The 26418-nt window shown below is 39.1% G+C and overlaps 2 protein-coding genes across 3 annotated transcripts in view; both read left to right on the top strand.

The window, feature by feature from the left end:
* Positions 1–26418, top strand: part of LOC5575449 (E3 ubiquitin-protein ligase TRIM9) — a 540877-nt gene that overhangs the window by 332736 nt on the left and 181723 nt on the right. The window lies entirely within an intron of this gene.
* LOC5575450 (60S ribosomal protein L36) lies at positions 5894–6382 on the top strand. Its single transcript, XM_001661916.2, has one exon. The coding sequence runs from the start codon at positions 5927–5929 to the stop codon at positions 6266–6268; it is 342 nt and encodes a 113-aa protein (XP_001661966.1). The 5' UTR covers positions 5894–5926; the 3' UTR covers positions 6269–6382.

The raw sequence follows: 26418 nt of genomic DNA, 5'->3' as shown, positions 1-26418 counted from the left end.
GACGATTTTCATCGCAATGAGAAAAAGCGTCACCGAGATGACAGACCCTTGTAGGATGCCATTTTCTAGCGTTTTCGAGGATGAAGTCGTGCCTGCATTCCAAACCTTGAAGATCTGTTCGGTAGAAAGTTTTCCACGTGGTTAAACATGTGCCCCTGGACGTTCCATTTCTTGAATGTATCTAAGATTGGAGGCCGCTATGTCATATCGTAGGCCTTGGACAAATCGAGGGAGACTACATCTACTTGCAAATCGTGCGACGAGGCCTTGTCTAATAAACGATTGAACTCTGAGAAAAACGTCTCCGACCCGTAGCGGCACCGTCATGGGTGTTGCTGTGGGTGGATCCGTTCATGCCACTCCAACTCGGTTGATTGTCTATATTGTTATTGTCCTTCTTACTAGCCTTCGAGAGATCGTGGACATCGGTACTCCCTCTGAGAAACGGTCTTGCGACTGCCTCTACTGCCTGGTATAGAGATATTGCGATGTGCGGCCTCACGTATCAGTGCACACCATTCGGTGGGGGTAAGCACCTTGTGACCGTCAGGGAGTTGGCGAAACCGTCCCAGTCTGCCTTCTCAATACACCACCTAAGCCTCGTCACACGGAGCAATGAACTGCGCGACTAGGTCTTACAGTTTGCCGATGACGAGACTCTCTTTGCCAACCTTATTTCTCGGTTTTGGGGCCGGCCACAAGTCTGGGCTATGTGAGACTTTTTTCGATAGATGCTACTGTGTTTGTTGATGCGCTTGACTCCATTACTCTGCTCGTCATGCTCTACGGGCGGAACGGTTGAATGCCGAGATCAGTGATTTGCTCGTACTACTCAGAATAGACCCCGACGGTGGATCTATCCTACTTCGACGAAGATTTATTTACGAACCAATGATATCCAGGCAAATGCCGAGGTCGGTCCTGCGATTCCGGTGGTAGGAAGCTTCCGGTTCATAGACGCCCGACGATCATCTGTCAGTGGTGTTCCGCGATCTACTCAGCTAGTCCCCGACCGACGGTGAACTTAGCCTACTCCGAATCTGGCCGGGCAGTTGCCGAGGTCGGTCCTACAATTCCGGTAGAAGGGAACTTCCTGTTCACAGGCGTGCCAACGACCATTTGCAGGTGCTGTTGCGCGATCTACTTAGCTAGTCCCCAGTGGATGATCTAGCCTACTTCGAATCGATGGTGGTGTCGGGATCGGTGTTGCAATTCCGGTTGGATGGAAACTTCCGGTTAGCAGGCGCCTCGACGACATATAACCGATACTACGTTACGGTTGTTCTACTCGGTCTAGCCCCCGACGGAGGATCAAGCCTACTCTGACCGTGCGATGGTCTCCTCACATCAACAAACTGACTTGTCGAGTGCTGAGGTCGGTCCGATGATTCCGGTGGTAGGTTGGCTTCCGGTTTATCCGCACCCTGACGACCCGACGTGAAGTGCTGCTCTCTGCGTCTCATTTCGCTGTTTTGCTCTCTAGTTGCGCTGTAAGGCATACATTATTTGCACCACCATGTTGATCATCATATACCAAAAAATCGGGATCACTTATAATTTCGTGTACCACATCTTCGACGCTGAAGTTCTCATCAAAAGCAGTCACCGTCGTATTTCGTACCATGTTGAACCTCGGGTAGTCAAAGACAATATGTTCTGGCAATGGCCTCCCAGCTGGCGCTGTTAAACGCATTCTTCACATCTATCGTGACCACGGCACAGTAACGATCCCCTCTACTCTTTTGTTTCAATGCTTTTTCGGTCCTCTCCAGCACCGTCCGACCTTCCTTCCCGGAATAAAAACTGGCTTCCTGATAGTCCGTTTCCGCTTTCTGTGCATTTCATCACTCTGTTGAGGATACCCGTTCCAAAAGTTTACCGAGTGTATCCAGTAAACATATAGGATGATCCTGGATCCGCTAGTTTCTGAATTTTCAATATTTCTGGAAATTGACCTTCATCCAGGCATTTCTACATAACTTTCCTAACCATATCTGGATACGCAAGGACCGCTGCTTCAAGTGCCACGTTAAGGATTCCGTCCGGACCCGAGGCCTTGTTCAGCTTCAGCGCTTTCCCCGCTGTTATATGCTCGTCGTTGGAGATCTGGCGAGATTTGGCATTTCCTACCAATTCATTGCCATATGGTGTGGCAAGCCACATTATAGGGTCATGCTTTTGGAATAAACGTTTTGATCGGCATCGACGGACCCTTGATTTTCGCCATTATCACTCGGTAGGCGTCCCCCATGGATTAGCATCAGCTTCTCGGCACAGCTCATTAAATCAGCTAGACTTGCACAGCCAATTCAGATTACCGACCCCAGTAAAATTTTACTGGGTTTTGGAACTACGGTTTTTTTCGGTAATTTTTACGCTTACCGAAAAAACCCAGTAAACCAAAATATGTTTTGATTGATGGAAATTACTGACTTAGTCAGTAAAATTGTAGAGCGTTTTTACTGGCTTTCCAGTTTCCCATGCTTTGCTTCTCCGGATACTGTTTTTTCAGAAATCAATACAAATTAAAACCCAATCGACATGAACATGGACATCGACATGCATTTTTCGTGCAAATAAACATCTACGGTATGCTCATATCTCAGTGGAAGTAATCGAAAAATGTGTGACAAAATCATAATTTGGTTGGTTTGCATACAAGAGGCAAACTCAATGATGCAGATGAATTTACCTCTTGTATGGAAACCAACCGAATTTACCAACGTAAGCAGTTAAATCGTCCTGAGCCTTTTTGGTTTGCTTAAAATGGTTGAGTTTCTCACTAAATTTCGACTACTTACCACGAGAAAGCGCAAAATAGATGCAGGAAAAGTTTATGGATGCCATAGCCGTGTCTCCCGGCGCCGGACGATTTAACAGCAGGAGATTCTCATTTGACACTTTCCCGCATGCGCATCAGTTTGTTTTGATTTGATTTTGACGACAAGTCAGTAAAAAATATCAACTACTGAATAGTCGGTAATTGTTTTTACTGACTTTTCGGTCTGTTCGGTAATGTTGCAAAATTGGGTCTGACAGCTACCGTAATTCAGTAAAAAGTAAAAATTATTACTGAACATCAGAAGTTTTCAATCAAAAAGCTGAAAGTTCGGTATTTTTTATGATTTACAATTCGTACCCAGTATTAAAAATTACCGAAAAAGCAAATCATGATTGAGTGTGTGCTCAGCTTATTCTCACGTTTGAAAGCCGCTCTGGCTAGCTGGAACACAATTCTCCGCTCTTCTTGGACTTCCTTGTTTCTCGTTCTCTGATATCGTTTCCTGGCTTTAAGACAAACAGCATGAAGAGTGCAGAGTACCTCATTCCACCAGTATACGGGACGCCGGTTGTTTGGTGGCTTGCGTTTTCTCGGCATTGTTATGTCACACGCACTGACCATCGTCCTTGTCAGCTCCACCGCATCGAGATCCGGGATATCGCTGTCTACATGAAGTGCTTCGAAAAAAACGTCATTGTTGAAGGCCTTCGTCTTCCACTGCTGTACGATAGTCGTGCTTCCCGGCGTTACTGCGCAGCTCCGTCGACCAATGGTATAGCGGATTGCCTGGTGATCGCTATGGGTTTACTCCTCACTTACCCTCCAGTTAGAAAGATTTGACCCGTTGTAGAATTTCCTACGTTGTTAATTCTCTACAAATTTGCTTGTGGCTATAGACGGTGGAAGATATGTAGGAAAACACAGCTTGTCACTTTTTTATAACTTGGGCATATTACTCTTTCTTTCAACTCCTCCTGTTGCTGTTCTGTATCCCAAATCATGATTCCAAACCGATCTTAGTTAACTTATTCGGATTCATCTTAAAAAGTTCCGCTTCAGTATTATCTTTTCTGTTCGCTTTATAGTTCTTAAGCTATTTGATTTTAATAGCATCCTTAGCATCATCTAACGTGTTATTCGACACATTGCTTTCATCTGATGCACCAATATAACTATGCATCCTTGACATTCAACCGACTCGCCATTCAGATGTGCATCTTAGTGCTGCTTACACCTTTCTATCGCCTTACGCTCATCCGTTAGGATGCATCCAAATTTATGCACGAAACCGTTCGGGATGCGACGACTTTCTTGTAGAATTTGCGCGTTCAGCTGTTACATTCCTTCATATTCTACATCTTCCGAGCATTACTTCTTATACTGAGAAAGAAGAGTTTCTTTTATTAACAGTTACTTAACATCTTCACGCACCGAAGCCAAAACTCAAATTTGCAAAAGCACAAATCTAAAGAATTAAACAGCGGTTTAAGCTGAAAACTTAATCGATTGGTCACCACCACGTTTGACTAATCGATTGATTTTTCAGCTCAAACCGCTGTCTGGTCCTCTAGATTTGTGCTTTTGAAATTTTGAGGTTTGGCTTTGATGCATCTTCACCTTAACAGGAATGTGGGGACTAGAATACCTTTAGAATGAAAACAATACATCGAAACCTCCTATTCCTACCTCCAAGGTGGATCACTCCAAAGCCACTTGTTTCCGATTTCTTCAATGAACGGATCATGTGTCACATTTCCAGCATAGCAGCCTTTTGGAGGCGCCTCCTGGGTTTATCCGTCCAATCCGGGACACTGTTGACAACTGCGGGAAATAGGAAGACAAGAAGATAAGACCATTTTCTTATGGGAATTTTCCCCACAAACGACACGTTTCCAATTTCAAGGGAAATGGTTCACGGAAAAAAACTTTTGTGGAGAACGGGCTTGGCAAACACTCACACGAGTGGAGCACACATACAACTTGAGGGTGCACATAAAGGTCGACCTTTTTCTACGTAGAAACGTGCCGTCGCAGTCGTTCGGTTTTTTTTTTGTCATACGAATGTAGGGCATGTGCGGAGGGAGTTGTGAAAGTTGGTGTCTTTTTCCGGTTTATTAAATCAATAAAGAGCTCCATGAGACGGAGAAAAAATAACAACAAGCTCAAGTAGCCGGCCCACAACAGAGGCGAAAAGGTTATAAGTAAGCAGCAAAAGGGGTTTTAAACCAATAAATTCCCACTTGAAAAAAATAACATGAAATTAGTCTTGCAATCAAAGCAATTGTGTAATTAGTTCAGGCGCAGTATATAGATTTCTTGCAGCTTTTACCATCACTTCCCTTCCTTAGAGACATCACTGACTCGGACCTAGTAGAGACGAAAAAATCAACTACAAGAGTGCTTGACGTGCAGCTTAAAGGCAGATAAGCCCTAATCGTTTGCCCAGTCAGGCAAGGAGAAAGAAAAATCATTCTTCCACTTTCTATACACCAAAGATGTCTTCCGCGTAACTTAATGCCCCGGAGATTATCAAACTATAGTGAGCGAAACTTGGTAAGGGTATGGATCGCATTGACAGTTAATGTAAATTCAATGAGAAATGGCGTAAGTTTTCAGCGCAAGAACGTCAATTTCCCTAAGCGATTAGCGATTGTGTGCAAGCGTAATGTAATTTATTGTCCATGCTCTATTGACGCCTTTGAGCGAGGACAAAGTATAGTAATGGAGAAGGATGATAAGTGAATAAAGTTATCGACTAGTGGGGATGTTGGGACTCCTGGGATAAAGTGAAGTAATGCATTGCCAGACAGATATTAAATAAAACTACAGAAAAGAACTTTTTAATTTGAAAAAAAATGGAAGGGTAATAAAGCTGGACAGTTCTCGGCAGAAACATTGCCAATTAGAAATTCTAGTTAGCTGGACATTACAATGTACCACATTACTAGAGCCGAGCGTACAGTAGAGCTCCATGTTTGTAGTTCTTGGGATATGCTCTTCTAGTTTTCCCAAGCCAACATAGCACACAGAAACCTTTCTTCAATCCCTCACGTCAGCTTATGTATTTGTTGCCTTTGATTGGGTCCTGATCTCAACTTTGTCTCCTACATTATTCCGGCTGTCATTTACACCGAGGAGGAAAACATGGCTCCCCGATACGAAATCTGTGTCGGTCTTAACAAAGGCCACAAGACCACGAAGCTGAGGCAGCTGCAGTACCGCGGCGATCGCAAGGTCAAGGGAATCCGCCCGTCCCGTACAAAGGGAATCCAAACCAAGCACACCAAGTTCTTCCGCGATTTGGTCCGGGAGGTCGTTGGTCATGCCCCGTACGAGAAGCGCGGTATGGAATTGCTGAAGGTGTCCAAGGATAAGCGCGCCCTGAAGTTCCTGAAGCGTCGCCTCGGAACGCACATCCGCGCCAAGAGGAAGCGTGAGGAACTGTCCAACATCCTGGCCCATATGCGTAAGGCCGCCCACAAGTAAGCTGCTGCAGCATTGGCTTGTGTGTGAGAACTTTACACCGTTCGCTCTGTTTGTAATTTAAGGATTACTACATCCCAAAAACCTTCTGTGAAGAAAAAGTACCCTTTAAAATATGTGACCTTCCCACTAAAGTCTGCTTTATCTAAGGCGTCTAATTACCTTGATACCTTGATGGCAACAGCGTAGCGTCACGCAATTGCCGGGCGTATTGTAGAACGATTATCCGGAAATCATAATCTGTCCGAAACAACGAAAAACTGTCAAGTCAATCATACCAGGAGTGAAGAACAAGGTAGAGATCAACCAACGATCAAACGTGATATATAAAATACCGTGCGGATACTGTGAAGCAAGCTATGTAGGTATGACATCATGCCGACAGAAAGATCGGGTGTCCGGCCACCGATCGACAATCAACAAAGTGAGAGAATTACGAGAAGCAGGGAAGGACGCGACGGACTACGAGATGGAAAGGCTTCGGAAGAGAACAGCACTACTGGATCATTGCATCACCAACAACCACCCATTTCTTCTAGACAGGGTGCAAGTAATGGATTCCACTAGCAAGAAACAAAATTTAGCCATATTAGAGTCATGCCACATCCTGAACACACCACACACTGTCAAAAAGCGTACAGATACCGATAACTTGAGTGGCACGTACGCTGGTGTGTTACACACTGCCAAAACGATACAACACACAACACGTAGAACAACAGAAAGAGATAACACACAATAGTATTATAGCTATAACGACACACACATGAAATTGATATCTGGCGCGAAAGTGACGGTAGTGAATTATCGTAGGAGGTACACCAAAATTAAACCGGTAGATTTAAAAACGAGCGTAAAAGAAGAGAACTCGAAACACGTGAGTTTCTTAACACCTCCTTCACAAACTGATACCTTTATGATCATGTGTTTCGTTATAGTTATGGTTCGACATACAATTATGTTTAAGACATACATGAAACGAGTGAACGGAGTGTTTCAAAGTGTTGTTTGAAGTGTTTCCTTCGAAAAAGGTACAATAAATGTGAGCGAAACGTCAGGTGTAGAACGGAAATCCGTTTACGATTGGAAGCCGAAAACCCAAAAACATAAACTCCATCACAGTCGATTCCTGTACAGTGTATTGTAGAACTCCATCTTCGTCAGTATTGGGCGAAACTTCTCCAGTTGCCCGAACGTTTAGGGTCGCCAGGACCTCTTCCACTGCGTACAGCTAGCGTATTCGTGGTCTTCCCCGAAGCCGCCGATCTCTGCACGGTTCCCTGCTGAATATCCTTTTTGGCAATTCCTTCTTCGACATTCGCACTAAGTGAACAGCCCACTGAAGTCTGCCGAATTTTACACGTTTGGTAATATTCGCATCTTTGTACACTTGATACAACTTGTGATTCATGCGTCTGCGCCACCCACCATTTTCGAGTTTCCCACCGAGTATTGTCCGCAGCACTTTACGCTCGAAAACACCGAGAGCTTTCCGGTCTGACTCTTTCAACGTCCACGCCAGGGTTGTTAACGTTAATCAACGTTTAACGCCGTTTCGTTGATTCGTTGACGTTGATGTTAACGCTTAACGGAACTATCGTTGATTATTTAAAATAGTTAATCAACGATAACGTTAACGTGTAGCGTTGATTTAACGTCAACGATAAAGCGTTATTTTTCGCGTTAATTTTTAAGATTTGCATTTGGTGTGGGATCGATTACCCGCAGTTTAAAGGAGCTATTGCATATTGTGATACCTAGATTTAAGAAATCAAAATCTACCTTGGGGATGGTACACGTATTTTGTAACGATAAATTTAGACATTTTCGACTAAAGGGAGGAACTTTATATGAGCCTTCTCCAAATTTTGTACGACTCGTTACATTTTTCATAACCCGATCTCTCCTACGTGCGTAACATAATTTGCGCAAGTTTTTTTTTTCAAACTGGGTAACTTAAAATTGAAGAAACACTTATCGCAACATCTGACGATCTTTATTGTAATCTATCTATCTATATAAATAAAAATGGAATGGTGTTTGTATGTCACGAAATGGGTAGAGAACGGTCCAACGGATTGTCACAACTCTTTCACTATTGCATTAGCCAAACGTTCCGACGTGTTCGTGCGTAGAAAAAGTTTAGGTAAGTCTTCGGAATAGTCTTAGAAACGGGAGGAAACTAATGTGCCATTTTGTTTGGGAGATTGTATGACATTTTTCAACAGCCTACTTGATGGCAAGACGAAGTTTGCCGGGATCACTAGTATTATATATTATTGAAAATAATAATTGTTCTATGGCTAAGTGTGCATTACGTTTGGAAGAGTCAAAGTCCCCAGGCCAAAGGCAATGGAGAATTGTAGTTTCTAGTTTTGAGTTCCTTCTGCTGGGTTTCCATTTCCGATAGTCATTGTGATCCTGTTTGAAAAAGCAGGCAAACTGGAGATAGACGACACTCGGCGTGAATTCCATTACCACGTACTTTGGGAAGTGGATACTATCCCCCAGCGTCATGTCTAATGAAGGAAAAACAAGTTGTGATGCGTTGGTGGACCAATATTTACTTGTGTCTTACTTACTAATTATCTGGTTTCATGGGTTTGAACAATTTAGTGCCTGGAAAAGCCGCTGGAGCAACTCCTCGGTTATCAGGGTGCTCTTGGTGCACATTTTTTCCGGGTTTCAATGACAGTATTTGACACGACAGTTGCACACTTGAGATTCGCGACAACTTCATCCGTAAGTAAGGGTCCTCTTTGTTCATTGTGATCCTTCCCTCTTGATGACTTTGTCAGTCGCCAAAATTCTTGCAATTATTCTTGGGTGAACGACGGCTCACTGCAATTGTTTGGAACCTAACGATTGCTTGATGAAGACGAAGGAAGACACGTTCTTTTTTAAATAATGATTTGATGGATTTTGGATGAATGTGATCGCACAGGCTGACTGCTGGATGCAGAATGATAATGGACATATGCACGGGTTCACTATTTGATGTTTTAGCAGTGCCGTGTTATTTTATGTCACCATGGAAACTAGTGAATTCGGCACCGCTCAAACGTCAAATTAGTGAACTCGTGCATTGACCCATAATGACGTAGATTTCTATAAAGAAATATGTTTTCAAATATTCCTTAGATACGGTTTTACATGGAAACGGTTTGTTTATCTATGCAACAAAAACTTACATAGCAGCCATAGAAATCACACAATGAACCGATGCACGAGTTCACTAATTTGACGTTTGATCGGTGCCGAATTCACTCGTTGCTATGGTCACATAAATTACACGGCACCGCTCAAACGTTAACGAGTGAACTCGTGCATTGGTCCATCAACGCTACCTTAGCGCTATCCGTTGACGTTAATTCAACGCAACCCGTTGACGTTGACGCTAACATCTTTGAAAATCAACGCAACGGCGTTGACGTTGATTTTCTACAATCGTAACGTAAACGGCGTTAATCGTTGATTAACGTTAACAACCCTGGTCCACGCTACGTGCCCGTAGAGAGCCAACGGAAGAATAAATGTTTCATACACACTTAATTCAGAATGCCGAATCTCGGTTAATTTTAACCGAGATCCGCACAGCCGAGTAGTCGGCAAACAAATTCCCTGGGATCTCAGCAAATAAAAGCCGAGTATCAGTAAATCGTGCCTCGTTGCTTAGCAACCGGACAATTTGTTAGCTGAGTCTCAGTTAAAATCGGGAAACCGAGATTCGCACAGCCGAGCTCGTGAAAAAAAACTTAGTGTGTACAGGACGAATTTCGTTTTAGTTTTATTTAGCATTGTTGTGCGCTAAAACACGTAATTCTTGCGTATCCTCGACATCCTATTTTTAAATTCCCACTGAGTGTTGTTTGCAACATTTTTTGGTACAAACACCAAATACTTCCTGATCTGTTTTCAACAGGATGCATTTTCGTGCATGATTATGATAATACCTAAAACTTGTTTCCATCAAGTATCGCTCTTGCTGTGATCCATCATTGCTTCTATCTCTACCTTTAATTATTTGTTTGATATTACTTTTGAGATGAAAATATCATCTATAACCCCACGACTGTAATTCAATTAGTTCTATATAGCCTATAAGTTCGATGCAGACTAAGGACCATATTCAAGTGTATACCATCTTTCGATTTACTAATTGACAAACAATTGAATAAATTGTTTGGTCTTTTAACTCATTGCAATCAATGAACCATTTTTTCAATGAACGGCTTCAACGTTTGATCAAATTAAAAACAGTTTTAAAATTAAAATTGAATTTATTTGTGAAAGTTAAAATTAGTTCTAATAATCTACATAGGTTTGACTGTTTTAAAAATATATTTTTTTATTTCTTTATTTTCAGGTAATTTAATCGCTTAGATGAGTAACAATGCTGAGAAAACCGTAAGTTATAATTTATTAAAATAAAGTTTATCACAGAATATGTTTAATTAAAAGAATGTATTTAAGGTATTTGTGTACATTTCAAATTTAAAGAATGTCCAGATAGCGGTAGCGGTAAGCGAGCAGCTATTCAGTAAGACTAAGCTGAGAGTCGTGGGCCCGAATCCCATCGGTCAAGGACCTTTAAGCAAGGGACATTTTCTCAACTTCCCGCGTCATAAATACGGACTCACTAAAATAAATATTGCAACACTCAGTTGAATATTGAATCACCCCTAACAAGTTTAGCATCACCTCAAAACGGGTAAATTGCCATTGCTATACATCGAGATCCTTATGATTTGCAAAGACGTGATGTTCAGCAAAGTTCTTCAGTGGATCAAGGACATCCGGAAGGTAAATACAGTCGACTCTCCACATTTCGATGTTCTACATCTCGATATCTCTCCCTATGTTGATGATTGCTTCGGTTCCTTTATTATGCATACGATTTTGCTCTCCATATCTCGATATCCTCCATATCTCGATGATTCCTGTTGATTTTTTGTTCCCAATTTTCTATACATATGTCGATATGAAAATTATCAAAGGTTACTAGACCAGATTTAAATGATTTATCTCGATGGTCCCATCGATAGAGAGATGTGGAGAGGTGACTGTAGTCAATGCCGGATTTGGGTCTCGGGGGGCCCAGGTCAGATCTCATGAAGGGGGCCCCTTTATACAGAATTCGGCACGTTTTGGGATTTGACAAACTAATGCATTGATTTTGAGCGTTGATCGAGATGGTCGGTCCAAACATATGAGAGGCCCAAATTCAAAGTAGTGTAAGTGACATTTCCGTTTGTTAGCTATATACATTGAAAAATTCGATTGTTTTTAAGCTTTCCAATTATGTTTTGATGTCATTTTTGCGTGCAAGGGAAAAAATATAATAATTCTTAGGAAATTGGCTTCTATATAATTTGTATGTAGTTAAAAATCCCCTAAAATCTTCAAAGCCGTTTTTTCCAAAGCTCCTTTTGATTCTATTCAGAACAAGTTTCCAGTTTTTCTCTGGTTGCCGCAATCTCTGAAAATAAATAATTAAATAAAGTATTTACAGGAGGGATTAAGCACCAATTTCCGGCCCATTCATACGATTTTGGCCTACTTTAAATGAAAGTCCGAAATTTGGCACAGATTTCTCGTAGGTCAAAAATAAATGCTTTTCCCCTACTAGCAAAAATAAAGTACACAAGACCGATTGACCTGAAATTTGAACTGGATGTTGGAAATACAGTCAACTCTCCCAAACTCGATATTGAAGGGACCATCGAGTTAGGGAGGTATCGAGTTACAGAACACAAAACCAGTGCAACTGCGATCTAAGGGACCATCGAATTAGCCATGAAAACCAACTTTTACTATGATTTCTCTAACTCGATATCTAGTAAGGGTGAGTTAACTGTAGCTTCAAATATATCATCAAATTCTATGCAAATATGTCTAAGTATTTAAACTCTACACATTTTGACAAAAATGTCAAAATGTTGATACTTAGATATTTTGCAAACAGAAAACATGCCTTTTCCTAAATGTTCAGATTTAAAAAATATTCCAATTTGGAAATTTTGTCATTTTTCTCAAAATAATATTTTTTTTCAGCTTCCAAACTCTTGAATATAATTTTATAAATTTTCTTTAAATCGAATTTCAAGTTATTTATGAGAAGTAGTTCATGTTAGAAGCTGTTATACAGTTCCCTAAACTTGACCATTTTTGTATGATAATCGATCTTTATTCATGGCAGTACTGTATATTCTATTTATTATATTCAAATTTTACTCTAAGCCTTTACTGAATTCAATGAAAACTTCATCAACTACGAAATACAAGAATAAAAATAGAAAAATAAGAATTTCCTTTACGCTTCAAGTTTCTGATAGAATTGCATATATGTTAAATTTTTATGTTCTGATTGGAACCAGATAAATTCTTTGAATGGAGCTGTGCTTTACAGGTTTAGCCGTTTTTCTTCAGATCTTGCAAAAACGTTAAGCGCATTTTTAATTCCAATATTTTTGAAAACTATTTAGAGTAGAATTTAGAAGATTTTGGTTTAATATTCATATTTTTGTAATATATTGAAGCAAGATAATTGACTGGGGACGCCGGGAGTTGTTTTTCTTTCTGCGAGTTGTGCTGGGCAGTGTTTCGTAGGGCCCAAGCAAGACGCTTTGTTTTCGGGACGCCGGGAGTTGTTTTTCGTTTCGCGATTTTTGCTGGGCAGTGTTTCGGAGAGCCCAAGCAAGACGGTTTGTTTTCGGGACGCCAGGAGATTGTTTTTCGTTTCGCGATTTTTGCTGGGCAGTGTTTCGGAGGGCCCAAGCAAGACGCCTTGTTTTCGGGACGCCGGGAGTTGTTTTTCTTTCTGCGAGTTTTGCTGGGCAGTGTTTCGGAGAGCCCAAGCAAGACGCTTTGTTTTCGGGACGCCGGGAGTTGTTTTTCGTTTCGCGAGTTTTGCTGGGCAGTGTTTCGGAGAGCCCAAACAAGACGGTTCGTTTTCGGGACGCCGAGAAGTTTTACGGTTCGCGTTGTGTGAGTGCGAAAAGATATCCGTGTTAAGTCGAGGATGGATTACCAACTGGTGAGCTCGTTTCATGCTTATAATGACACATATTTTCATGAAAACGTTATTTTATTTAATGTTCAAATCAACTTTGAATGGTTCGTCACTATTAGTGTCGGCATTATGCCTGTTTTATATAATTTCAATATACATATATTTTCTCTCTTTAACATTACTAAAAATATCTTTTGAATGGTTCGACATTATGGATGTTGACGTATATTTTAAAACTCCTATCAAAAACTGATCATCTCGAGACAATAATGTACAGCGTTACTCTTCTGTAATTTTCAAAGAAACTATGTTTGGTTCGTCACTAAAAGTGTCGGCATCGTTCCTTTTTCATATTATTTAAAATATATACATATATATTTTTTCTTTTTGCCATTACTAAAAACATCTTTTGAATGGTTCGACATAATGGATGTTGACGTATATTTTATATCTTCTACCGAAAACTTCTCGAGACAAAATGCAAAACTAGCTTTAAGTTTAAGTTGTATTTTCCCTCCTTATCCATGGATCGCATCACTGACCAATGGTGACTCCCAGATCTTTTCCTCCCTCACTAATAAACACCCTCCCCGTGGTGATTGTGGAGATGCAGAAGTATTCTCGGTCTCTAGAAGCAACAATCATTACACCCTAACATTCCTTCCCCATCCCAACTGACTGTAAGGACTTGGCCGGCGCCGTTATTGATCAATAATATTAGATCTGCTAAAATTGCACTTCGAGAGTAAGCGGAAACTCCCATCCCTTATTCATTTGGATCGTAGTGCAATTCTTACCAGTTCCGATCAATCACGGAGTAGCAACCATTGACATGTACAGTCAGTCTATGCTATGCTATGCTATATTGAAGCAAGATAATTGACCAAACCATACTGTGAGATTAGGCAAACAAAAAAAAACTCTAAAATTAAAAATTGGAAAGTAAACTTTATGTTAGAATTATATATCCAAATGTGTAAAGAAAAAATACTGTAAGGTGTTTCAAAATGTTTTTTGTTATTAATTTTAATTCCTCGGGGGGCCCCTTCAGATCTGAATCACTAGGAAATGAAGCGAATCAGGACTGAATCACTGAAATATGAAGTGAATCAGATTCGAAACTCTTGAATATGATGCCGGACCTGAGTCACTTAATTATGAGGTGAACCAGACATGACTTACTAAAATCTTAATAGACCAATCCTGAATCTTCTACAAACGAAGTGATCAGTCTTAAATTATTTGAACATGAAGTGAATCAGACCAGAATCATGAGAAAATGAAGATAAACTGATTGAAGGACGTGAATCACTGGAAAATTGAGTGAAACAAAAATGTATAACTTATTAGCAGTTTTTTCACCACCGCTTAGGCATTAAACCTAGTTTAACCATATGAGTAAACGTGGTTTACGGCTTAAGCGAAGGTGAAGAAATTGGCCCTTAAACTCGAAATTTATCAGGCCAGAATCCCGTAAATATGAAGTAATTCAAACCTGTATTACTAGAATATAAAGCGAAACAGACTTTAATCACTTGTGTATGGAGTGAATCTGATCTGGACCACTTAAATATGAAGACTTTAAATCTTGAAGAAAAAGCGAATCAGTCTCGATAATGAAGAAAATTCAACCTAAATCATTTGAAAATTAAAAGCATCAGACCTTAGTCGCTTGAACAAATATTTGAACATAACTTAATCACTTGAAAATTAAGTGAATCAGCCCTAAACTGCTTGAACATGAAGTGAATCATACCTGAATTGCTGGAAAATGCAAAGAAACAAAACTGCATGACCTATATTCTAGAATCTAGAAGAATCACTTATTTATCATTTTTTTAAATTTATTCCAAACATTACATTCATTTCGTATGTCTAGGTATTCTGTGTTATTATACAACACTATCATCCTAATTTGGTAAAACAAATTTGAGATTTCATTAACATTTTGCTCTCACACTTCGTCCTTTGGCGGAGAGGCCTGTGTCATCCGCAAACAAGGATTTTTGACATCCCTGAGGTAACTCAGGTAAGTCAGATGTAAAAATATTGTATAATATTAGTCCAAAAATGCTGCCTTGGGGAACACCAGCTCTTACAGGAAGTCTTTCAAACCTGGAGTTCTGATAATTAACCTGAAGTGTACGATTTGACAGATACCTTTGAATCATTCTAACAATGTATATTGGAAAATTAAAGTTTTTTAATTTTACAATCAAACCTTCATGCCCAACACTGTCGAATGCTTTTTCTTTGTCTAGAGGAGCAAGACCAGTAGAATATCCTTCAGATTTGTTGGAACGGATCAAATTTGTTACACGCAAAAGTTGATGAGTGGTCGAATGTCCATGGCGGAATCCAAACTGTTCATTGGCAAAAATTGAATTTTCGTTGATGTGGGCCATCATTCTGTTCAAAATGACCTTTTCAAAAAGTTCACTGATGGAGGAAAGCAAACTGATTGGATGAAAGCTAGAAGCTTCTGCAGAATTTTGTCTGGTTTTAAAATTGGTACAACCTTGGAATTTTATCCGTTTGTCAGGAAAATATGCTAGTTGAAAACATTTGTTAAAAATATCAACTAAAAATGATAAGCTACTTTCTGGAAGTGTCTTGATGAGGATGTAGAAAATTTCATCATAGTCAGGAGCTTTCATTTCAAATCAGTCTCCCAGGCATTTTCGAAAACGTTCTCTTGATTGAGAATATTTTCAAAGTCCAGAGCTACTTGATTTCCAATTGGACTATTAAGTCCTAAATTAAAATCGTGCGCGCTTTCAAACTGCATAGCAAGTTTTTGAGCTTTTTCCACGTATATGGCAACCCCAATCCCACCTAATGGATTTGACAGCAGCCAAGATCATTTGAGTATCCGCATTGAAATGCATTTGAGTATCCAACGGTTGCTTAGAACATGTTGGATTCGAAAAGATGGCGGCGCCGCATACTGCTGGCTTTTTCGCAATTAGTTAGTAATAATTTGTTTTCCTCTTTCAATGCCAATCTGAGGCTTTTTCAAGATTTTAGATAATTTCCAAAAGGGCTTAGAGCCAGGGTCCAATTGAGAAATTCTATTTTCAAATTTTTTGTTTCTTAATTGAGCAAAACGTTTCTTGATTTCTTTCTGCAAATCCTGCCATATAATTTTCATATCAGAATTGCGAGTGCGTTGAAATTGCCTTCTCTTCAAGAGTTTATGATCATCGTCTATAATCACGGATTCAAATTTTACTTCACATTTTGGAATTGCAATGACCCTGGCTTCAACAATGGAATTTGTTAAAGTTTCAAAAGCATTGTCAATATCAAGTTTTGTTTGTAAAGAAATGTTAATATCAAGATTAGAGTCAATATAGGTTTCATATATATTCCAATTGGCTAGGATTGAGAATCGCTTCATGCGATATTTGAAACGTAACAGGGAGATGACCAGAATCCAAATCAGCAAGAGTAATCACTTGGCTACAAAGATGACTAGAGTCGGTTAAGACCAAATCAATCGTAGAAGGATTTCTAGAAGAGGAAAAACGCGTAGGGCTATCAGGGTATTGAATTGGCAAAAATCCTGAAGAGCACTCATCAAATAAAATTTTGCCGTTGGAATTACTTTGAGAATTATTCCATGACTGATATTTGGCATTAAATTTGACATTCGACAAAAACATCGATTATTGCGAGTCAATTTTCGAAGGTCAGGTTGGAGCAAATTAACTTGCTGTCCAGAACATTTAAATAACAAATAGGCAGCTATGAAAGTATATTTACCAAGCTGTATTTCAACAGAAACAACTAAAGTTTCAAAAACTTTAGTTTCAAATGACGAAAACAGTTGATGTTGTATATGCCTATGAATTATGATTGCAACTCCCTCACAAGCCCCATCAAATCGATCAATACGATAAAAAAAAGTTAGGATCGTTTTTTTAATTTGGATCCAGGTTTCAAATATGTTTCAGTAATATCTGCTATATGCACGTTATTAGATGTAAGAAAATAACAGCTCGTCCTCTTTACCATTCAAAGAACGAGCATTCCAATTTAAAATATTTAAATTATTATTTATTGGATCCATTAGAAAAACGTAATCCAATAACAATTTGATTATTAAATTTTACACCAACTTGGACTGCTTTAGTCATAGTGGTGGCTTTGAACATTGCATCAATCATTAGATTCAATTGTTCTGTTAGAAAATTAATATCAGAGGCAGATATATCACTTGAAGTGGGTACATTATCTGATGATTTTCCGTTACAATTTTCGGTAGACGAAGAGGCGGAGTAGAAGTTACCTGTGGCGGCAGGGTATTTTTGATTTCATTTGAAACAATTAGAATGGGTATTCATAGTATGAATAGGGGAGGAGTTCAAATTACCTGCTACGATATCGGCAAAGGATTTCCTTGGGTAGATCCATTCGAAATTAAAAGATTCGAACGGCTACCTTTCGGATTAAAATTAGTTTGTGAATGAGCATGATTATAATCTTCCTGATGAGTATGATTCCTAATCAAGCGATCGTTAACTGAAAAATGAGCATTGTTCGACACTCTATCAGGCAAATTCCGGAAACGACCGTTATCGTAACGGATATTATCTTTCATCTTTCAATGCGGCATTTTTTTGTACCACTTTTGGCACCGACGGCACTGAGTGGGGTTCTGGTAATTTCCTCCAGGTTTCTGGAAATGTTCCCATGTCACACGGACATCGAACGTAAGTCTAGCTTTTTCTGAACAATGCCGAACGTAAGTCTAGCTTTTTCCGAACAATGCCAGATTGGATTCTCTTTTGCATAATGTTCACTTGGACTGGGGAAAATCCAAGTAAATCATTTATTCCATTTTTGACCTCTTCAGGTGACTAATAGTCACTTGAGAGACCTTACAAGACAACTTTAAACAAACGTTCAGTTTTGTCGTCATAAGTAAAAAAATTGTGCTTCTTCTCTTCAAGATGTTTGAGAAGAAGTTCGCGATCTTTAAAAGTTTCCGGCAAAACGCGACAGTCATCTTTGCGATTTGGAAGGAAACCATGATTCCCCTAATGGAGTTTAAGATCTCCTGCCTAAATCCCCCAAATTCGGAACAACTGATCAAGATAGGTGGCACTCTTTGCTTCCTCACTTGAATCAAAGAGCCTGGGCTAGAGGCTGCTTCGATTTGGTGTTCGGAAAATTTGTCTAGAGCATCGAACTGATTGCTCATTTCGATACAATTATCAACATTATTAATTTCACCCTTGGAAAAAAGTTCGCATTCCGGAGAAACGTTCTTTCTTCCATTCTTGCCACGTTTAGTGACAGTTCTAAATCCCACTTTTGTGGAAGGAAGTTGTGAATTCAGAGATTCACCCTTCCTTTTGTTTGTAGTTGCAACCATGTTTAGTGAATAAACGAAGGAAAACGTGACCTCCTAAGAGGTTTTTTCCCACGACGGTGTTCAAGAAGGATTACCACCGCTAGCTTTCGCCAACGAGTCCAACGAAAAATCGAAGGCACGGGTCCAATTAAAGATTACTGAAAAGTATTGTTTTAGTAATACTGAAAAGTACTTTTTTTATTTAGGCTCTGAAAAGTGCTGTTTTATTGCATCAGGTAGTTTTTAAAAAAAACTTTCAAGAGCAGAGAGAATTCGTGTACGCACAGCACTGCCATATATAGTTAACATTAACATTATCTCTTTACATATATTAAATGAAATTTGGGGCATGGTTATTATGTTTGTTAAATAATTTATTTGCAGTCACAACGCCTTCTACAACTTAAAACTTGTTTTTACACTTAAGCCTCAAATTACAATTTCTTGTACCTGTACCTTTGCAATCATGCAATTGGATTTTTGGTGGAACCGTTCGTTTGCTGTCTACTTTTGCATAAAATGACACCAATTCTGAAATCAATTGCCTTGAAGTTCTTTATTATTTTTAAAGCCCATTAAATTTGTTTTTCGCTAAATTTGTATCCGTTTTTGTTTGTTACAGTCATATGTTTTACATGTTTTACTAATCTGATTTCTATATTTTTTTTTATTCATATTTCAGGTAACTATATCGTTTAGTTATAACGCAGAGAGAAACGTCAGTGATAAGTGAATATTGATTGAATGAAAGTTACTCACAAAATATTGATGTGTATATTAGAGTGGTTCAAAAATCGTTTTTGCTCCACACCGCTCATTCGATTCTAGATCAAATTCTGAGTGTCCTCCCAAAATTTGAGCTCAATTGGATGAAAACTGAGACTGCACAAGCCCTGTATCGTTTATATACTATGGGAAAAGCAAGCATTCAACCGGTCATAGTGTTTGCCCATGTGCTCTTGGGGAGTAGAACTATATTGATACTGTGAGATACAATTATCATTTACAACTTTGCCCAAGACCTTTTTTAAATCGGACACCCCAGTAATTAGTTATTGATTTTTGGATGAGTTGTAAAACTTTAACTACAATTATTGAGCTGTTCTGCAGGCATCACTGGATATATGCAGTAAAACATAGTAGCCATGATTTGTGCGTGCTAGGTGCAGCAATGTTGCCTGTTCAGAAGTTAACTGAGCACTGCTGAAGAATTTGCGATTGGATATGAATCAATAACCAATTACTGAGGCGTCCGAATTGAAAACGGTCTTCGGCAAAGTTGTAGCTGATGAATGTATCTCACAGTATCAACGTAGCTCTAATCTCCAAGAGCACATGGGCAAACACTATGACTGATTGAATGATTTGGTTGCTTTTCGCATAATAATTCCCATGTAAACTTTAAAGGGCTTGTGCAGTCTCAGTTTTCATCTAAATGATCTCAAATTTTGAGAGGATACTCAGAATTTGATCTAGAATCGAATGAGCGGTGTGGAGCAAAAACGATTTTTTGAACCACTCTAGTGTATGTATTGGAATAACATTTAAATTCAGTTTTAATTTCAAATTTAAAGGAGATCTTAAATAATCTTTTCTAAATTAATCTACAAGGTGTGTTTGAAACAACCAACAATTGCATTAGGTTCAAGCAAATTATGTCAACGACTAGTTCAATGCGTTTGATGAAGATGTTTACTTTCAAACGTGTTCCAGGAATGATTAAAATAGCCAATGGCTGAATTGGGTTTTATTAAAAAAAAACATTATAAGTTGTAGATTTGTAAAATGTAATTCTTTTTTTGTCACTATCCACAGATAGTCGCATATTTTTAGATTCGCCGTATTATAAAAGATAGTTTGAATGCACATACAAATGATTTGTTGAAAAAGTAAAATGCCGTAAGTATTTCAATAACCCATAGTAAAACAGTTAAACTACTTAAACATACTTGTTTTAATTATGAATCGTGGTTTACGGCCAACCAGCCGAGTGGAAGTTTAACAACTACCGAAAAGCTAAACATTACGGACTCATGTTCCGTAACCGGTCGTTTGAGAACGTCGCGACCCATTGGAAGCCCACACAATAGAAACCTCAGCCAGCGCAGTTGCTGGCTAGTGTAGTGTGCTATTCCTATATCTAAAAAACAATGCGCTCTCGGGCTAGGCATTGGATATATATAGAAAGCGTTGTGTTTGGATGGGCATCTAATTCTTCCGAAAGAGGTGCACTTTGCGAAAGAGGACCACGTGATTATTGAGCTGAAATCGAATTCAGGTTAACTTCTGCGTTCATGAGTCCTCTCATGGCGTAGTGGTTAACGCGCCCCAACTAGAGATCGGGGAGTCGTGAGTTCGATTCTCACTGAGAAGACGTGTAACTTTTTCGCAAATCTTCACATCAATTTGTCCATCTAATCCAATTGCAAATTATATGTAATGTTTAGCTTTTCGGTAGTTGTTAAACTTCCACTCGGCTGGTTGGCCGTAAACCACGATTCATAATTAAAACAAGTATTTATCGAGCAACGGACTCATGTTCCGTAACCGGTCGTTTGAGAACGTCGCGACCCATTGGAAGCCCACACAATAGAAACCTCAGCCAGCGCAGTTGCTGGCTAGTGTAGTGTGCTATTCCTATATCTAAAAAACAATGCGCTCTCGGGCTAGGCATTGGATATATATAGAAAGCGTTGTGTTTGGATGGGCATCTAATTCTTCCGAAAGAGGTGCACTTTGCGAAAGAGGACCACGTGATTATTGAGCTGAAATCGAATTCAGGTTAACTTCTGCGTTCATGAGTCCTCTCATGGCGTAGTGGTTAACGCGCCCCAACTAGAGATCGGGGAGTCGTGAGTTCGATTCTCACTGAGAAGACGTGTAACTTTTTCGCAAATCTTCACATCAATTTGTCCATCTAATCCAATTGCAAATTATATGTAATGTTTAGCTTTTCGGTAGTACTTAAACATATTAAATCATATACTTCCTTTCATGGCCATTGGCACAAATCTCTGATTGATCCCTGAGAGCATTGGATTATTTCCACCTAGTCCAATTTGGCATCTATAATGCACAATTCCGAGGCTGAGAAATATCCTAATCATCCAATAATTACGATGACATCCACTGATGGCCTGTCCGTCAATGACGCTGTTAATATTGTATAAATAATCGCATTTTCCTCGGCAACTATCCAAACCACCGCCAGCAAAATGAGATTCATGGTCCGTTTATCATACAGCTGCACGGTGTGCCAGAAACCGTTATTAACGTAAAAAATGTCCAAGAATTTGGCACCTACCATTCGAAAGATATAGTATTCGAGCATCTTCTCCGTGAATTTAAAAATATTTTAACGAGGGAATCGAAAATTATCGTGATTTGAAGGTTTTGATCTGTTTTGGAAGGGATTTCTACATACTTCAAAATTTTCACCAACAGTGCATCATTATTAATTTGTAAATTAATCAAGTAATCATCAGCTTTGCATCAGGCATTCAAAACATATGATATCTAAGCATCTTCTCTGAAAATTTGAGATAATTTCTGCGAGAAAAAAAGAATTACAGTGATTTGTATATTTACCATTATTTCTATGAAGTTTCAATAAGAACTTGTTTTGATGCGCATATTTTACAAATAAAAATGTCTGTAGGACTAACACTCGGCATTCAGAAGATATAGTTGACTACACACACTTGACTAGCATCTTTACAGTTGATTTGAAAAAACTTTATCAAAAGACAACATAACTAGAGTACTTTGAAGTTTTGGAGCAGCAAATTTGGAATATTTTTAATTTGTACGTTCAATGTTTTACTATTACTAAATCCAACGAATTCTTGTCAATATGCTAATCAATGTGATTAAAGAGCGTGATTGACCGCCCTCTGCTGCTTCTTTGTTATTACAAGAGCAACTATACTTGCACAATGAACCAACGGATGCTACTTAGGATTTCTTGCATCACTCTCAGTGAGTAAGTAATGTGATTCTCATTCCCTGTACTAAGCAATATTGGCACCGGCTGCACCCGAACACAGGTCAATTAGAGTTATGGAATAAATGTATTACGTGTTGCTATCTCTGAAGAAGCTCTTGGGATCCTTTATACTTACACGAGAAATCATTGGGAGTTTGGAAAATGGAAAGGAGTTTTATTATAGGATTCGTCTTGGTATAAAAAACGCTCAACTACAAGAGTCCTAGAGATCATCGCATCATATTCACTGGTTACACCTTCCTCCAAGCATAATAAAGTCATCAAACCAATAAATAAAATAAAAAGTAATTCTTTCATATGTACAAAACTTGACTGAAGACCCACTATGACAACATCTTTGATGACGAACCATTCAAAGGTTTTGCATGATGCGAATCATGCAACATCAATCTAAAACGTAATGTATCAGTATCTAAATGAAAAGTCGATGTTTATAGTATCTAAAAATTAAAGGATCTTGTGTTATTATGTAAAACTGAACCGAATATAAGACTTGTTGCATTTAAATATTTGAAAAACATGAAATAAGGTTTATTTCGATAATTATCGACTATGTACTATTATTTGAACAAATATATAAACGTATCCCTTTCGTTGCCCAAATTAATTCTGAACAATCGTATTTAGAATATTTAGAACAGTAGCATATAACGATCTCACCAGTTGATAATCCATCCTCGACTGAGCAACAAGGAATCACTTTCAAATTATTCAGGGTAACCAATACGCGTATATGGGCCATAACGAATCACTGCCCAGCAAAACGCCGAAAATTAACTCATTTGCTTATGTTGTAACGAAGCACTGCCTTTCTTGAATGAAAGACTAGTCAATACAAGTTCAATACAAAGACAAAGACAATACAGGTTCAATACAAATCTGTGAAGTTAATTTGTATCGCAACGATAAAGTGCGTGTGGCGAAGATTATTTTAGACGATTGCAGAACAAATCTTAAAGACATGCCCAAACCTTCAAAGTACTCCGGTTATGTTGTCTTTGGATAAAGTTTTATCAAACAAACTGCGAAGATTCTACTATATCTTTTGAATACCGAGTGTCAGTCATATAAACATTTTTATTTGTAAATTATGTAGTTTATTATAGCAAAGCCATATAAACAAGCTCTTATTTAAACTTCATAGGAATAACGGTAAATATACAAATCACTGTAACTTCTGATTTTCTCGAAGATATTGTCTCAAATTTTCAGAGAAGGTGCTTTGATAGCATATGTTTTGAATGCTTAATACAAAGCTGATGGGTACTTAGCTTGTTTACAAATTAATAATGATGCACTGTTGAGGAACATTTTGAAGTATGTAGAAATCCCTTCCAAAACAGCTCAAAACCTTAAAATCACGATAACTTCCGATTCCCCCGTTAAAAAAATCACGGAGAAGATGCTTGAATACTATATCTTTCGAATGGTAGGTGCCAAATTCATGGACATTTTTTTACGTTAATAACGGTTTCTGGCACACCGTGGCTGGCTATCGGTGTTTTCAGTGATGTTCATTTGGAGCCCACTTGCGGTGATGGAAACTCGTCGTGTTTCGGTTAATTAGATTTCCATGGAACTGTTTATTATGTATTAAATCTAATTTGCATATAATTACCCAAAGTAGGCTCCATTATCGAGGGACGCGTATGAACAGGAGGGGGAGATTAGAGGACTGAGAATCGGTTTTATGGATAGGTAAGCTTTCTGCTTCTCCTGGCGCTACGGCTCATCTGGGATAGAACATGCATCTTAGATTAATATTCAAGGAATACTTAGAACATTTAAAATTATATGCTATGCCCCGAGAAATCGAGCTAAGTACCAACTTGAAAAAATCTTGGCCTTGAATTGATGAAAAGTTGTACCTTTATCGCTACGACTGTTTATGGTAAGTGGGTTGACAATTGATTTTTCATCTGGAATTATTCGATTACTAATAGCTCATTAGTATTTTTTATATCGTGTGTCATAATTACCATATAATCAACGAATTTATTGCATTTATTGCAACGAAAACTGCGATATCATAATGCTCCAGCTGTCATATCTACTGTGATGGAGTGATTATTGGTATCATGACATAATATAGCATAACGTAACGGATCATAAAAGCCGTTCAGACAAAGTGAAGCTCATGGTCACTTAGTACCCACTGCTCCAAACAAGTGCACTGAAACTGGCAACGTGCAGTCCATTTGAACTCCATTAAGCTAATGGCCAGATCCCCTTCCGATAAATGAGCTTGTTATTTCGTTACTTCCATGTCAAATGATGACACAAACTCTTTCCGTCGCGTCGTTCCGGATGATGGAAGGGATAATCACTGCGCCAGAAAGGGTTTAAATGTGTTCCATATCTCATTTCGGGATGTCGCATCTACGGGAAACACGTGAAAATTTGTGCCCTGCGAGATTTGTAAACATCAAACGGCGAAATTTCCGCCCGAATGCTTGAATTTGCCCGATGTAAATAGGAGTAACTTATACAAATTCGTGGTTATAATTAAAAATTCGGAAAATAAAGCTTTTTAATCTCGCTAAAAGTGTGTTATGGCCTTCCTTAGCCGAGTGGTTGGGGTCTATGGCTACAAAGTAAAGCCATGCTGAAGGTGTCTGGGTTCAATTCCCGGTCGCCACACGACTAACGAATGCAATAATGACAACTTTGGCAAAGAAAGCTCTCAGTTAATAATTGTTGAAGTCTCATAAGAAAACTAAACTGAGAAGCAGGCTCTGCACCAATGATGACGTAATGCCAATAATAAGAAGAGGAAGTCCAGAAGAACAAAGACCAATTCCGTTCATGATTGACCCAAATCACTCCTGTGTGCGACGGATGGACGGTCTAACTGGTTTGTTTGACTTCAGTCGACAGCGCTCTGCACCTTTATTAAAAATTCCACCCGCGTACGTCCGAAATGTATAAACAATGCAGAGCAGAAACAGCAGCAGCGAATGAATTCCAAATATTAGGCATGCTCCCGGTCCAAGCGAAACACCGGAAAATTTTAATAATTCCAAATGAAATGATAAATTACAGTGAACATCAGCGCAGATCGCCGCCTTCATCGCAGGCAATGGACAGACAAACGGAACAGAAAATGAACAGATTGCACGTGTTCAGCATAGAGCTCGGGAGCTGCAGCTTCTGTGTCTACATCATCATCATCATCATCTCTTCGACCACGCCTCGATGCCATCCTCCGCGATATGGATTCGTTCTACTGGTCTACAGAGCAGATATTTTCACTCTGGTTTTACATGCACAACGGATTCGTCGGATACGGAAGTTGTTCGCAGGATGGGAAGCAAGCTGCTGCTAACTGGCTGCTGGATGTACCGAACCAGATGACGCTGACGCTGTGTTATGCTCCAGAAAGCCACCCGAATTCATAGTTAAATTCCATATACCATCCTAGTCAGTGGGGCAGACACGTTCGGACACACTAATGTTGGCGAGGGACTATGCATGCTAGTACGGATATTTCTGCTTCTGCTTGTAGTTATGAATTCCATTTGCATAGAAGCAACAATTGGGACGTTTTCGCTCAAGTTGTTCCTTGTTTAGCTAAATTTAAATTCTACTACATTGGAAAACATTTGTGGTAGTGACTCTTACCTATTCATGGGGTTCTTGGTCATATTCCGTTATGTCCTTTTGATGAAAGGCCTCGCGAATTGTCGTTTTTAAAAGTTACTGCCATATTTATGATTAAATAAAGGTACGTAAAATCAAAAAATTAACGAAGCAATCAACATTGGCGCAGCTTGGAT

This window comes from Aedes aegypti, chromosome 2, assembly GCF_002204515.2.
Source record: "Aedes aegypti strain LVP_AGWG chromosome 2, AaegL5.0 Primary Assembly, whole genome shotgun sequence".
NCBI classification, from domain to species: Eukaryota; Metazoa; Arthropoda; class Insecta; order Diptera; family Culicidae; genus Aedes; species Aedes aegypti.
The sequence above is the reverse complement of the archived record's forward strand: the minus strand, read 5'-3'. Positions and strand labels throughout refer to the sequence as shown.

Bases quoted from the DNA above. Each gene is read 5' to 3' on its own strand.
- LOC5575450 (XM_001661916.2), top strand. From the start codon at position 5,927: ATGGCTCCCCGATACGAAATCTGTGTCGGTCTTAACAAAGGCCACAAG.